Source organism: Haliotis rubra, unplaced genomic scaffold (assembly GCF_003918875.1).
Source record: "Haliotis rubra isolate DU_JTF1 unplaced genomic scaffold, ASM391887v1 Scf688, whole genome shotgun sequence".
Lineage (NCBI taxonomy): Eukaryota > Metazoa > Mollusca > Gastropoda > Lepetellida > Haliotidae > Haliotis > Haliotis rubra.
Genome location: NW_025767399.1, coordinates 365,237 through 380,055, shown reverse-complemented (window position 1 = coordinate 380,055; position 14,819 = coordinate 365,237). Strand labels below are relative to the sequence as shown.

General features: G+C 41.2%; 1 protein-coding gene across 1 annotated transcript in view; it reads left to right on the top strand.

Annotated features, from left to right (window-relative positions):
• Positions 1 to 350: 350 nt before the first annotated feature.
• The window catches only part of LOC124258219 (glucose-6-phosphate exchanger SLC37A2-like), a 54,128-nt gene continuing 39,659 nt past the window's right edge, over positions 351 to 14,819 (top strand). The window contains 1 exon segment of the mRNA XM_046692282.1: positions 351 to 437. Coding sequence (XP_046548238.1) covers positions 376 to 437 — 62 coding nt within the window. The 5' untranslated portion in view covers positions 351 to 375.

Genomic DNA, 14,819 nt, shown 5'->3' with positions numbered 1-14,819 from the left:
TAATTATTTTCAATTTGTTTGTTGTTTGATAATTTGCTTCGCAATTGTTGGTGTTCTTATATTTCCTCATTATTTATTTTTTCTATGAATAAAATGTCGCACTATATTCATTGTGATATTCCTTCGCGAGATATTTTGAGAACTACTTTCATCAGGCTCGCACCTGCTTTGTAGTCACGCAGTATATTTGTATTTTTTATTGTGAACATCAATTAATTTCAACCGTTATCTGGTCAGATTGTTTCATTAAGAATTACATCGAGCTCCACACTATTTTAGTATACTAGTATAAATATGCTACAAAGTTTACAGTGAGAGGGGGTCATCGGGTCATTTCCGTATTAGCCACCTGTCACATGATCATTTTCTGTCAAAATGTCGAAGGTGCCGCCAGGGTTTCGAGTCTTGCCGAGAACAGGTTGCAACAGAAATGTAGCGTGAGTATAACAATCGGTGTCATTGAGAAAGCATAATTTTCTTTACAAATATTTTTTTTAAACCGAAACGTCATAACATACGTTTAGTACATTTGCATGTCATGTTTTAACCAAGAAAGCACAGGATCATTTCCACGATGTATGATATCAGCTTTCGTTTCAGTTCTCTTTGTTGATTAAATTACGAACAACTTATGTTTTTATACAAAATACGTTTGAGTATTAATTAATCATCATGGCATAGGTGTATTTTCGACTTCAACAAGCTTGACAATATGGAGAAGTCAGGACTAATTTACGTTATAATAGGTATGGCAACAGCTCAAGCATATCAAGGGATGCATGACCTTAATTTTTAGGCCTTGATAATGTTATCAGCTGGAGGTGTCCTCATGCTGATCCTGACTCCCGAGGAGAAGTGATCTTGGGATAATTTTTGTAATTGATGTCAGGAGTTATGGCTTAAAGAGATGTTAGTTTAGTCAGACTTGCAGGTCTTTTCCCCCCGATTGTCCACTTGAACAACGAGGAGAGTTCTATGGATCTACAACTTCTTTAATGTGATATTAGCGATGTTTCGGTGTAGCTACTAACACTGTTATCAAGCAAATGATGTACAATACTAGAGGCAAGGTATATATACATAGTAAAGTTGAACACTAAGTGATTGATGTTTGCACAATTATTGAGGTTGATGTACAGGGTTGGAGGATGTTTACACAAGAAGGCAATTGTTACACAAACAGAGTAAGCTGTTTGTCCACTTATTAAAACAAAAAGGTTCAAGTTCCAACAATGCACATTTCAAGCCGAAGATTTTTCAACAGAAATTTCTATTTGAATAGTTCTTTTTATGTATCAAGTATCCAGTTAATTTTTCTTGAAATGAACAGCTTTGTGTTCATTTTCTTTCTTAACATGTTAAGTTCTTCCTTGGACTACTAGATGCATTGCTCTCAATTATAGCAGTTACTGTTGCTTTCCAGCATTTCCCATGCCTTTTGAGGGCCTGTTATTTTCATGTATTTATTTGGATTCAGGCATTTCTGTTTTTAATTTTTTTAAACATAATGCAGTCACAGTTTCTATCATTCAACTCTGTCACTAGCCCAGTCTATACGGGATATATATAAAGAGGAAGGAATCTAAACTTGATGTTAAACTAAGCTAGAGATAATTTTACTCTGTCTCAACAAAACTCTTTTCTAATCGTCTCTTTTTGAGAGAGATATGACATTTGATGTAGGCATCTGTCAACTTAGTTGCCTTAACCCTGCCTGTAGGCAACATGTTACACTGACTACAGCTGACCACAACTTTATTGCAAGCACTGATCATATTGTCCATAGGGGTTCCCCCCTGGGCTGAATAGAGTGATGAACTCAAGTTAATGCCCTTTGAACACAGTTATCATGTTCCATTATCCATATAGCCGATTGTATTTTCCCTAAGGCCACAGATATAAAAGTTTTTTAATTGGTTTGTCTTGGTTTGGAACATAAGTTGGATTTGACCAAGTCAAATGTAGGCTATGCTTCGATTTATAGCTCATTATGGTAATATCAAAGTTTTAAATCAGAAAATTGCAAATACATGGATGAATGGCTTTCATCAATGTCATAATGTCAAAAGTAATCTTTTATACTGTGCCAAAACTAAGATGTTTATTACCATTGATTCACAGTCATGATTCCCTGAAAATCACACATTTTCATGTAAAGAATGAAATCTGCTGGCTACATTTGTATAGCACTATCCCAGCACAGTCTCATCGTCAGTGCATTGCTGTTGTCAGATATTCATGATGAAAGTGTATAAACAGATTTAGATATAGCAAGGAACAAAAATTTAAGATGACAAAGAAACAAGTCACCTTGTGTTTATAGTGGAAAAAACTATGAATATTTTGACAGTTAATTAGATTTTTCATCCCTAGAATTAACCAATGAAAGGGTAGTTTTCAGATAAATGTATTTTCTTTGTTGATTGCAGAATGCCACCTGACAGCTCTGGATATTATTTAATATTGAATTAAAGTTATGATATAACATGTGTCCATTTGGTCCAGTCATGCCCTGATAAGAGGCACCTCAAGGACCACTGGAAACGTAGCTGAAGTAACCCTACCCTGTGCTGTTACCTATGAACAGTTTTAGTATTGACTAACCATTGCACATTGACTGTCCCAGAATGTTTTCCTGATAGATCCCTGATGCAGATCTCCATCGCACTTCTGCCAAGTGCATGTGTCATGATCATTCAAAATGTCACAACATGGTTCAAGGTGAGGTGAGGTGAAATTGGGTTTGACGTCGTGCTTGAGAATATTTCGCTCATATGACGACGTGCATGCGTGTATGTGTATGTGCGGCTGCTTGTACTAGCCCAGACTAAAGCTGGTTTTATAGTGCTAGCCCACTGAGATACCATGCCGCAGTGAAGCATGAATACCCCACTCAGACTCTTTATACTGACTCCAAGCCGACCAGTCCTTGTTGTACCCATTAATGCTGAACGCCAGGCAGGGACCAACAAGTACCATATTTTAACGTCTTTTGGTATGACACTGCGGTCGGGGATCGAACCCGCGACCTTCCGCTCTCCATCGCACTTTGTATGCTTCTGATCACAACATGGTTCAAATAAAACTCTTAAACACTTCAGGTAAAGCTACATGTATTTCAGGTTGTGAAACAATATATTTACTCATGAATGAGGAAACCAGGCCGGTAAAGCATATATCATGATAATTGCAACCCAAAAGTAGTGCATAGATCAGTACATGATAAAAAAATTAAGTACAGTATGAAGGCAATATTTCCAGGAGGCAAATTGTGTTGCCTTCCTCTTTGATTACGATTCGTCAGTCATGTACATTATGGCAGGGTTTATAGTGTGGAATGCTCCACAAATAGAAGTATTATGGGAACAAAATATAGGACCACCCATAGCTGTGTGTTCATTGAGACCAGATCCATAACTGCAGGCCACTTAGATAAGTTGTTCAGTGTCATTGGCTTTGTGCCAATTACAGTTCAAAATTTTCACATCAATTGTTGATGATTAGTTTAAGCTGAACAAATTAATTAATAGTTTAATAGATAAAAGCAGTTGGACAAAAACAATTAAACGTATTTAACGGTACTGCTCTGTGCCTTGATTTGTCGAGCCAACAGTTAGGTGTATATATCGTTTAAACCACTATGTATGTTAATACAGTAGCTATACAGCACATGCTGTAACAGCTTGGAGGATGACAACAGTGGGTTGCTGCCACTTGATACTACAACATTACTGATGTATCTGGTGTGGAAAAACATTTATTTTTCGTTATATTGCAGTGAATAGAAAAGCATAAGGAAAGTAATTGCTGCACACTAAACCATGAGGCTCTCACATCACCATGGTAACAGTGGGACTTCGGGCTTGTTACATGAACACTTCTGAATGTTGCAAAGAAGCAACAGTCTTCCATGTCTCCTCCATAGTGTTTAATGTGAATATTAAATAGGCGGTTTCAGAGGGGGAGTGCAGGGGCGCGCACCCCCTCTTTTGTCATGAAAGTTTATTAAATGACCATTGGAACTCTCGTGAAAATGAAGTGTCCAACTTTCCAAGAGTGTGCACCCCCCTTCTCAAAAAGCTGTATCCGCCCCTGTATTATCAATTGCAGACAAACACCCTATGACTAAAACTATGTTTTTATTTTAAAGTCTCTTTTGATCTATAGATACTTTCATAAATTCACCTGTGAAAGGGTCATGTGAAAGTTATCAGACAGCTATATTGTTTGTGTTGATTCACATTTCAGTAAGCATATACGCAGCCCATTACTGAGTACAAGTTTTTCATGAACATTTGCAGGAAATAAGTATATTTGGTCAATGAAAATTCTGAAATTTTGCAATGAAACCTAGCACTTAGGTGTATAGGCAGTTATTTCTCTATGTAGGAAACAGAAAAGTCATTGAAATCAACTTATCAGCGATCACGACATGAAGGTTTCCATGGACTTTTCTATTTCAGTGTTGAATACATGCAGACAAACAAAAGTCAAATGACAACAAGTACAATAAAAGTGTGGCATGTATATTGCATGTATCTATTTTCTCATAAGTTTCATGTTAAGATGTCAATAGCATTAGCAGTAATCTGATCTTTTTCTTGGTAGATACTGTTGAATATGTATGACCTGACCGACATTTCTCAAACAAATTTTCCGAAATTAGTAGAAAGAATATTGAATGAAGTTTAAACAAATTTCATAAAATACTCAAAACCAATAAGTCAGATATGAGATGAACAATTTTTTATACCAAAACTAACTTGTGTACAACAGTATATATTTGTTGACAGGTTGTTTTAAATATGCTTTTGGGGAAAAAATTAAAGCACATTGTCTGTATCATGGACGGGGGGTGTATTTAAAATTATGTACATTAAAAAATACCCAAGTTAATATAGTGTTAATGGTTATTCATATTTGTGATTCCATTCATACTCCCCATTTTGTGACGTTACTGCCCTAACATTGTACAAGGTCATTACTACAGACAGTCACAACAGTGTCCACGGCCATGCTCTACATACAATGTCATTTCCTCCATACAGTGATTATATTGTTCAAAGTCATGTTCAACATTCCTATCATTGTCCAATGTAATGTATTTCAGACTGCCATATAGCTGGAATATTGCTGAGTGTGGCATAAAACTCACGCACTACTTCAGACACTAACAACAGCGTCCAACCTCATGTTCTACGGTTACAACATTGTAAAAGAATATGATATTTGGCAGTCAAAACATTATACAAGGTGATCTGCTATTCAAATTCCATTTTCTCTTTCTTCGGTCTGTATTGTGTTATGAAAACCGACTAATAATTACCGTTGTTTTTTGAAGGACATCTTGATTAGAACTTTCTCGAAGAATTAATTTGTTGCCTTTTTAGTAAACTTTGTCCCTGTAAATATAATGGTGAAAAACATAGTTTCCAGAGGTTGATTTTGGTATGATGTAAGAAAACATGTTCATAATTCATTTTAACAGGATTTTTGTCTGTTATCGGAAATTTCCAGGTCTTGCATTATTTCAACTAGCCTATACTAGAGAATGTTGCTACATTGGACAGTTCTGCAGACAGTTGTAGCAACATAAAGATCATAATTCATATTCAACAATTATAACATATTTCTACAGCCAGTTATGACACTATACACATTCTACAGATAGTTACAACATTGTTGTTGATCATTATGTATTGACAGTATGGAATATGCATTGTCTTTGTTGAAGAAAGTATGAAGTAATCCAGAAATGATCGTGTTATTAGTTTCTGTAATAGTGTATATTGTGTGTACTGTTATGACATCAGTTGCCTGACTGTTACAGTATACGTATCAATATAAATGCTTATGCTGATAATAACCAAGGTTTTCAGCCTGTGATATGGATGGATATTCATTAACTGTGTTATCGTGATGTTGTGAAGGACACTGTCTTGCTGTGATCATGTAGCTGGTTACGGGTGAAACTTTGCCCCCAATTGTTCATGGCCTTGATGTAACTGTGTTAACTTTCTGGTATGCGATAACATGCTTGTTATGGTATTAGTCAATTAACTTAGTGTCCTACAAGTGTTGCAGATGGCAGCATGTTTCAGACTCACTCACTGTACAAAAGATGAGTGTGAGCCCATGAGGGGCTGAAGTAAAGGGGAATGTAAGAGTTGGATAGTTGGATTCTGACAGTCTCAGGTAGTTGATTGGTGACAATGTCAGGTAGTTGTGTGAGATGACAGTGTGGGTACTTGTGTGATGACAGTGTTGAGTAGTTGAGTGATGACAGTGTTGGGTACTTGTGTGATGACAGTGTGGGTACTTGTGTGTTGACAGTGTTGGGTAGCTAAGTGATGACAGTGTTGGGTACTTGTGTGATGACAGTGTCTGGTTTGGGTAGTTCCGTGATGACAGTGTTGGGTAGTTGTGTGATCCATGTTGGGTAGTTGTGTGATGACAGTGTTGGGAAGTTGTGTGATGACAGTGTTGGGTAGTTGTGTGATGACTGGTTGGTCGTTGTGTGATGACAGTGTTGGGTAGTTGTGTGATGATAGTGTTGGGTACTTGTGTGATGACAGTGGTGGGTACTTGTGATGACAGTGTTGGGTAGTTGTGTGATGACAGTGTTGGGTAGTTCTGATGACAGTGTTGGGTAGTTGTATGATGACAGTGTTGGATAGTTGTGTGATGACAGTGTTGGGTAGTTGTGTGATGACAGTGGTGGGTAGTTGTGTGATGACAGTGTTGGGTAGTTGTGTGATGACAGTGGTGGGTAGTTGTGATGACAGTGTTGGATAGTTGCTGCATTTAAGTAACTTGGTCGCTTTTTACTGCCATGATGAGTTGAAGTTACTTGGCGTGTTGTTACTGTCGCCATGAGTTGAAGTTACTTGGTGGGTTGTTACTGCCGTGATGAGTTGAAGTTACTTGGTCGGTTGTTACTGCCATGATGAGTGGAAGTTACTTGGCGTGTTGTTAAATGCCGTGATGAGTTGAAGTTACTTGGCGGGTTGTTACTGTCATGATGAGTTGAAGTTACTTGGTTGGTTGTTTCTGCCGTGATGAGTTGAAGTTACTTGGTTGGTTGTTACTGCCTTGATGAGTTGAAGTTACTTGGCGGGTTGTTCCTGTCGCGATGAGTTGAAGTTACTTGGTTTGCTGTTACTACCATGATGAGCTGAAGTTACTTGGTTGGTTGTTACTGTCGTGATGAGTTGAAGTTACTTGGCGGGTTGTTACTGTCATGATGAGTTGAAGTTATTTGGTTGGTTGTTACTGTCGTGATGAGCTGAAGTTACTTGGTGGGTTGTTACTGCCGTGATGAGTTGAAGTTACTTGGCAGGTTGTTACTGTCATGATGTGTTGAAGTTACTTGGTTGGTTGTTACTATCATGATGAGTTGAAGTTACTTGGCGGATTGTTACTGCCGTGATGAGCTGAAGTTACTTGGTCGGTTGTAAATGTCATGATGAGTTGAAGTTACTTGGCTGGTTGTTACTGCCGTGATGAGCTGAAGTTACTTGGTCGGTTGTTACTGCTGTGATGAGTTGGAGTTACTTGGTGGGTTGTAATGTTACTGCCGTGATGTGTTGAAGTTACTTGGTCGGTTGTTACTGTCATGATGAGTTGAAGTTACTTGGTGGGTTGTTACTGTCGTGATGAGCTGAAGTTACTTGGTTGGTTGTTACTGTCGTGATGAGTTGAAGTTACTTGGTCGGTTGTTACTGTCATGATGAGTTGAAGTTACTTGGTTGGTTGTTACTGTCGTGATGAGTGGAAGTTACTTGGTCGGTTCTTACTGCCGTGATGAGTTGAAGTTACTTGGTCTTTTGTTACTGCCGTGATGAGCTGAAGTTACTTGGTCGGTTGTTACTGCTGTGATGAGTTGGAGTTACTTGGTGGGTTGTAATGTTACTGCCGTGATGAATTGAAGTTACTTGGTCGGTTGTTACTGTCATGATGAGTTGAAGTTACTTGGCGTGTTGTTACTGTCGCCATGAGTTGAAGTTACTTGGTGGGTTGTTACTGCCGTGATGAGTTGAAGTTACTTGGTCGGTTGTTACTGCCATGATGAGTGGAAGTTACTTGGCGTGTTGTTAAATGCCGTGATGAGTTGAAGTTACTTGGCGGGTTGTTACTGTCATGATGAGTTGAAGTTACTTGGTTGGTTGTTTCTGCCGTGATGAGTTGAAGTTACTTGGTTGGTTGTTACTGCCTTGATGAGTTGAAGTTACTTGGCGGGTTGTTCCTGTCGCGATGAGTTGAAGTTACTTGGTTTGCTGTTACTACCATGATGAGCTGAAGTTACTTGGTTGGTTGTTACTGTCGTGATGAGTTGAAGTTACTTGGCGGGTTGTTACTGTCATGATGAGTTGAAGTTATTTGGTTGGTTGTTACTGTCGTGATGAGCTGAAGTTACTTGGTGGGTTGTTACTGCCGTGATGAGTTGAAGTTACTTGGCAGGTTGTTACTGTCATGATGTGTTGAAGTTACTTGGTTGGTTGTTACTATCATGATGAGTTGAAGTTACTTGGCGGATTGTTACTGCCGTGATGAGCTGAAGTTACTTGGTCGGTTGTAAATGTCATGATGAGTTGAAGTTACTTGGCTGGTTGTTACTGCCGTGATGAGCTGAAGTTACTTGGTCGGTTGTTACTGCTGTGATGAGTTGGAGTTACTTGGTGGGTTGTAATGTTACTGCCGTGATGTGTTGAAGTTACTTGGTCGGTTGTTACTGTCATGATGAGTTGAAGTTACTTGGTGGGTTGTTACTGTCGTGATGAGCTGAAGTTACTTGGTTGGTTGTTACTGTCGTGATGAGTTGAAGTTACTTGGTCGGTTGTTACTGTCATGATGAGTTGAAGTTACTTGGTTGGTTGTTACTGTCGTGATGAGTGGAAGTTACTTGGTCGGTTCTTACTGCCGTGATGAGTTGAAGTTACTTGGTCTTTTGTTACTGCCGTGATGAGCTGAAGTTACTTGGTCGGTTGTTACTGCTGTGATGAGTTGGAGTTACTTGGTGGGTTGTAATGTTACTGCCGTGATGAATTGAAGTTACTTGGTCGGTTGTTACTGTCATGATGAGTTGAAGTTACTTGGTGGGTTGTTACTGTCATGATGAGTTGAAGTTACTTGGTCGGTTCTTACTGCCGTGATGAGTTGAAGTTACTTGGTCGGTTGTTACTGCTGTGATGAGTTGGAATTACTTGGTGGGTTGTAATGTTACTGCCGTGATGTGTTGAAGTTACTTGGTCGGTTGTTACTGTCATGATGAGTTGAAGTTACTTGGTTGGTTGCTACTGTCGTGATGAGCTGAAGTTACTTTGTTGTTTGTTACTGTCGTGATGAGTTGAAGTTACTTGGTTGGTTGTTACTGTCGTGATGAGCTGAAGTTACTTGGTTGGTTGTTACTGTCGTGATGAGTTGAAGTTACTTGGTTGGTTGTTACTGTCGTGATGATCTGAAGTTACTTGGTTGGTTGTTACTGTCGTGATGAGTTGAAGTTACTTGGTTGGTTGTTACTGTCATGATGAGTTGAAGTTACTTGGCGGGTTGTTACTGTCATGATGAGTTGAAGTTACTTGGTTGGTTGTTACTGTCGTGATGAGTGGAAGTTACTTGGTCGGTTCTTACTGCCGTGATGAGTTGAAGTTACTTGGTCTTTTGTTACTGCCGTAATGAGTGGAAGCTACTTGGCGGGTTGTTACTACCGCCATGCAGGGATGCTGCTGTTAACAACCATCACTAACAAGTTCATGTACCTGAGCCTCACACGCCATGTAAACTCAGCATCTGTTGCTGGAGCTGCTGATAGAGATGTGCCGCTGGGCTGCAGATGGTTTTCAGTGACAGCTGCAGCCAGCAGTATCATCTACTACATCCTCTATTTAAGCATTTAAACACTGTGCAGAGGGAATACTATTAAATAATTCAAAGTTTATGCCTGGGGGGAGCCTTTCAGCTCATTAAAGAGCCAATTACTGATTCATGTTTTCATAAGCTTTATGAATATGGTACTTGGATGACATTTGTTTCACCTTTGAGAAAGGTTTAAAAGATCATTTCCTCAAATATAGGTTTATTCCTTGCACTACCAGTTACAGGGATTATGAAAACATTATGAACAGGTTAGCACCTTCATCAATGGTGGTATGGACTTCTACTATAAGATGTATTAAGTTCATGGCATTTAGAATTGATATGAATTTGTACCTATCATCGTTAGGCATTGATGTAATTTTTCTTTAGTTTGTTGCCATTTTAAATATATAGATTTTCTTCAGTCTGGTTGCAGTGTGTGAAATGCTGCATTCACATGTACGTGTTATGTGTGGGTACTCTCGTCCAGCTGTTTACCATGATGGCCTCCATTTCAGGCTATTAAATATTCGATGTTACCAACACCAGACAACACTCAACATCACATTAACCTTAACCTTAACCACAACCCTCACCATCACATTAAGCCTGACCACAACCTTCACCATCACATTAAGCCTGACCACAACCCTCACCATCACATTAAACCTGACCACAACCCTCACCATCACATTAAGCCTGACCACAACCTTCACCATCACATTAAACCTAACCACATCCCTCACCATCACATTAAGCCTGACCACAACCTTCACCATCACATTAAGCCTAACCACAGCCCTCACCATCACATTAAGCCTGACCACATCCCTCACCATCACATTAAGCCTGACCACAACCTTCACCATCACATTAAGCCTTACCACAACCTTCACCATCACATTAAGCCTGACCACAACCTTCACCATCACATTAAACCTGACCACAACCTTCACCATCACATTAAGCCTGACCACAACCCTCACCATCACATTAAGCCTGACCACAACCCTCACCATCACATTAAGCCTGACCACAACCTTCACCATCACATTAAGCCTAACCACATCACATTAAGCCTGACCACAACCTTCACCATCATTAAGCCTGACCACAGCCTTCACCATCATCACATTAAGCCTGACCACAGCCCTCACCATCACATTAAGCCTTAACCCTCACCATCACATTAAGCCTCACATTACCCTTCACCATCACATTAAGCCTTACCACAACCTTCACCATCACATTAAGCCTGACCACAACCTTCACCATCACATTAAACCTAACCACAACCATCACCATCACATTAAGCCTGACCACAGCCCTCACCATCACATTAAGCTTAACCACAACCCTCACCATCACATTAAGCCTTACCACAGCCCTCACCATCACATTAAGCTTAACCACAACCCTCACCATCACATTAAGCCTGACCACAACCCTCACCATCACATTAAGCCTGACCACAACCCTCACCATCACATTAAGCCTAACCACAACCTTCACCATCACATTAAGCCTGACCACAGCCCTCACCATCACATTAAGCTTAAGTCACCATCAAGCTTAAGCTTAACCACAACCCTCACCATCACATTAAGCCTAACCACAACCTTCACCATCACATTAAGCCTGACCACAGCCCTCACCATCACATTAAGCCTGACCACAACCCTCACCATCACATTAAGCCTGACCACAGCCCTCACCATCATATTCATGCTCAGCTTTGTTAAACCTTAACCCCAACCCTCACCCTTTCCAAGCACTAACACATCTTCAATTTGAACAGCTATGTATGTATTTTGGGGGCACTTTTAATGTGAAAGAGGTGATTCAGAGACTTGAACACCTGTGACAAACATTAGAAACAGTGTGAAATTGCAGATGACAAATATTTTACACTTGCCTGTTGCATCCATATGTTTCAATATCGTTAATCATTATAGTCATCAACCCAATGCCACGGTCATAGCATATTCATGAAACATAATAACACCAAAACAGTACAGGTATTTGCTCACCTGGTCTGCCAGGGGCGAGTGAGGACATGTAAGGCAGGTGCTGGAAATTATGATGAAATGATTACAAGTACAGTCATGGTGCCAGGAGGGCATACTTTAATAAATGTATCTGTTTGGGGAAAGAACAGTACCTTGTGACAATTTTGTTATTTTTCCTTATCCTGACTCATGCTAAATTTCTTGTCTCCTTCTTCTTGCGAATGATAGTGGAACACTTGAATCCCATTTTGAAGCTCCCTTCAAAAAAGCGGACGTAAAATCACTCACCCAGTATTACCTCCCTTAGGTGTTTTGACGGGAAATCAGTCACATGACCTGACATGCTCTTCACTCTCTCCTTCTTCGCCCTAGAGGACTGTTGTGAGAGCGCCTGGGTCCGCTATACAGTGTTATATCCTTTTATATTAAGGCCTTTACCACTTTACCACTTGCTTTTACAAGTCATGTCTAAACCGGGTGATTGTGTTGATAACCTTTTATTGCTGTCTGCTGACATTCACCACTCCAGTGATTTACCGGTTGCTACTACGGAGCATGTTGCTGGGGCAGATGGTAGCTCCAGCTCCAGGAAGAGGTCGTCAACATCAGCAGTAGCCTCGTCGCAGTCTAAGAAGACCAGGTCATCGTCTTCTCAGAAAAAGAAGTCGTCTGCAGATAAGACTTCAGCGAAGTCTTCCCATGGAGCAGCGAACAAGGTCCTTCGCTGCAGAGATCATCCCTTCAGATGAAGTAGACGTATATGACGAGCCACCCATCCTCATTCCTGAAGTAGCAGTTAAAAAGAAGACGAGGTCTTCTTCTACAGTAACGTCAGCTATCATCTCAGCGCAGTCAGATGTTCTATCAACGCAGACATCAGATACAAGAGACGGCAGTGCTTCTCAAGCACAGCGGTCCTTAAAAGAAGCCTCAGCACTCTCAGATGGTTCGCCATCACATTAAGCAGCAGCAGCCGTCGTCGCAGAATTTCAACCCGGGTATCTTCATGCAACAGTTTACTCAGCAGATGTTGGACCTGATGGAACGAAGGTTCGCGCAAGAGAAAGCTGTGGCGAAGGCCCCATCTATGACGAGCCTGCACGAAGGACAAGCAGCCTGCAGATCGCATCCTGTTGAAGAAAGTAGCCTGTGTGAAGGAGGGAACCTACGTCAAGGATCACGCACTAGATGATGTTCCACGGCAACTTCCCGAGAACCTGTCAGCCCTGACAACGATGAATCTACAGTAGATGTTCCAGAGGAGCCTTCGCGCAGGAGCAGAATCAGAGGTTCACCGGAGCATCGCAGAAGCAGATCATCCTCCACCTCAGATACGGACAGCCATCAGGAGCCTGTGCGCAGGTACCCCGCATCCCGTAGAAGAGAATCTACACCTTCACGAAGACACAGAGATACGTCTCAAGACTCCAGGGAGGATCCTTATCCGACCGGTCACCTGCGCGCACATCTTCAGGAAGGTCTTCAGTCACATCTCCACGCAGGTCTTAACGCACATCTCCATGCAGATCTCCACGCAGATCTCCGCGCAGGAAGGAGGCACAACGGTGACGATCTTCAGAACAAGAAGCCTATGGATCTGAAGATGATGGCGGAATCATATTCTCCGATACAGAGATCAAATCTTGGATGGCTAATGGACTGGAACTTGCATCACCTTCTAAAGAGGATAATGAAGCATTCACATATATGATGTCGAACAAGGACTTTGATACGCTTTTAACCTTCCACCCATCAATCCTGTCTCAGATGTACCGGAGACTTATAAAATAGAGGATAAGAAGTTGGCAACTACCAGACGTACATTCTTTGGTCTAGCCCGGTCAAGAGCCATCAATGAAACCCTCATCGCGAAGTTCAGGAACTCGACCTCTGAAGAAGATAGGATGATTTACTCTGCATTGCTGACCCAAAAGAAAGATCATCAGTTTATGTCCGAACATCTGGCATCCACATCAGCGGGCCTGACGCTCTTGAGAAGACAAGGATTGCTGTCATCCTGCAGTTGGAGTGAGCGCTTCACCAAGACTCTGTACAGAGCTCCTTGGTCAGCATCGTCTATCTTCGCAGGGGAAATTGAAGACGTGGCCAAAGAAGTAACGAAAGAGTCAAGGGAGGTAATGATGATCAAGTCCTGGCCAGTGTTAGCCGTCAGACATCGCAACGCTACTCCGGCAAGTCGAAGTTAGAGTCTTCCACCCCCAGCCGTTCCCACCATACAACCTTCAACAGTGGGTGGACGTGTGTAACGCTACTGTGAGAATTGGGGAATTCGTCAGGACGACTACGTATCCCAGATCCTACGCAGAGGATACAAGATACAACTACAAGCAGGACCACCATTGACAAGCAACCCTCTGGCCCACAACTATGCTGCCGACCAGATGGAGAAGCTACTCGAGGCCAGATTTTGGCAGTACAAGGGTGTTGTGGTAGCCTAGTGGTTAATGCTTCCACTCGTCACGCCGAACACCTGGGTTCGATTCCCCACATGGGTACAATGTGCAAGCCCATTTCTGGTGTTCCCCACCGTGATATTGCTGGAATTTTGCTAAAATTGGCATAAAACTGAACTCATCTACTCACTTGCCCCTGTGTATTTCACATCAGTAATGCATTGATTAGGAGTGAGTGAGTGAGTTTAGTTTTACACCGTACTCGGCAATATTCCAGCTATATGGCAGCAGTCTGTAAATAATCGAGTCTGGACCAGACAACCCAGGGATCAACAGTATGAACATCGATCTACGTAATTGGGATACGATGACATGTGTCATCCCAGTCAGCGAGCCTGACGACCTGATCCCGTCAGTCGCCTCGTACGACAAGCATGGGTTACTGAAGATCAATTCTAATCTGGACCTTCACGGGTCATGGATTAGGAACAAAACAGCCTCGTGAACATAATTTAGAAGCAGCTCATACATAGACATACCT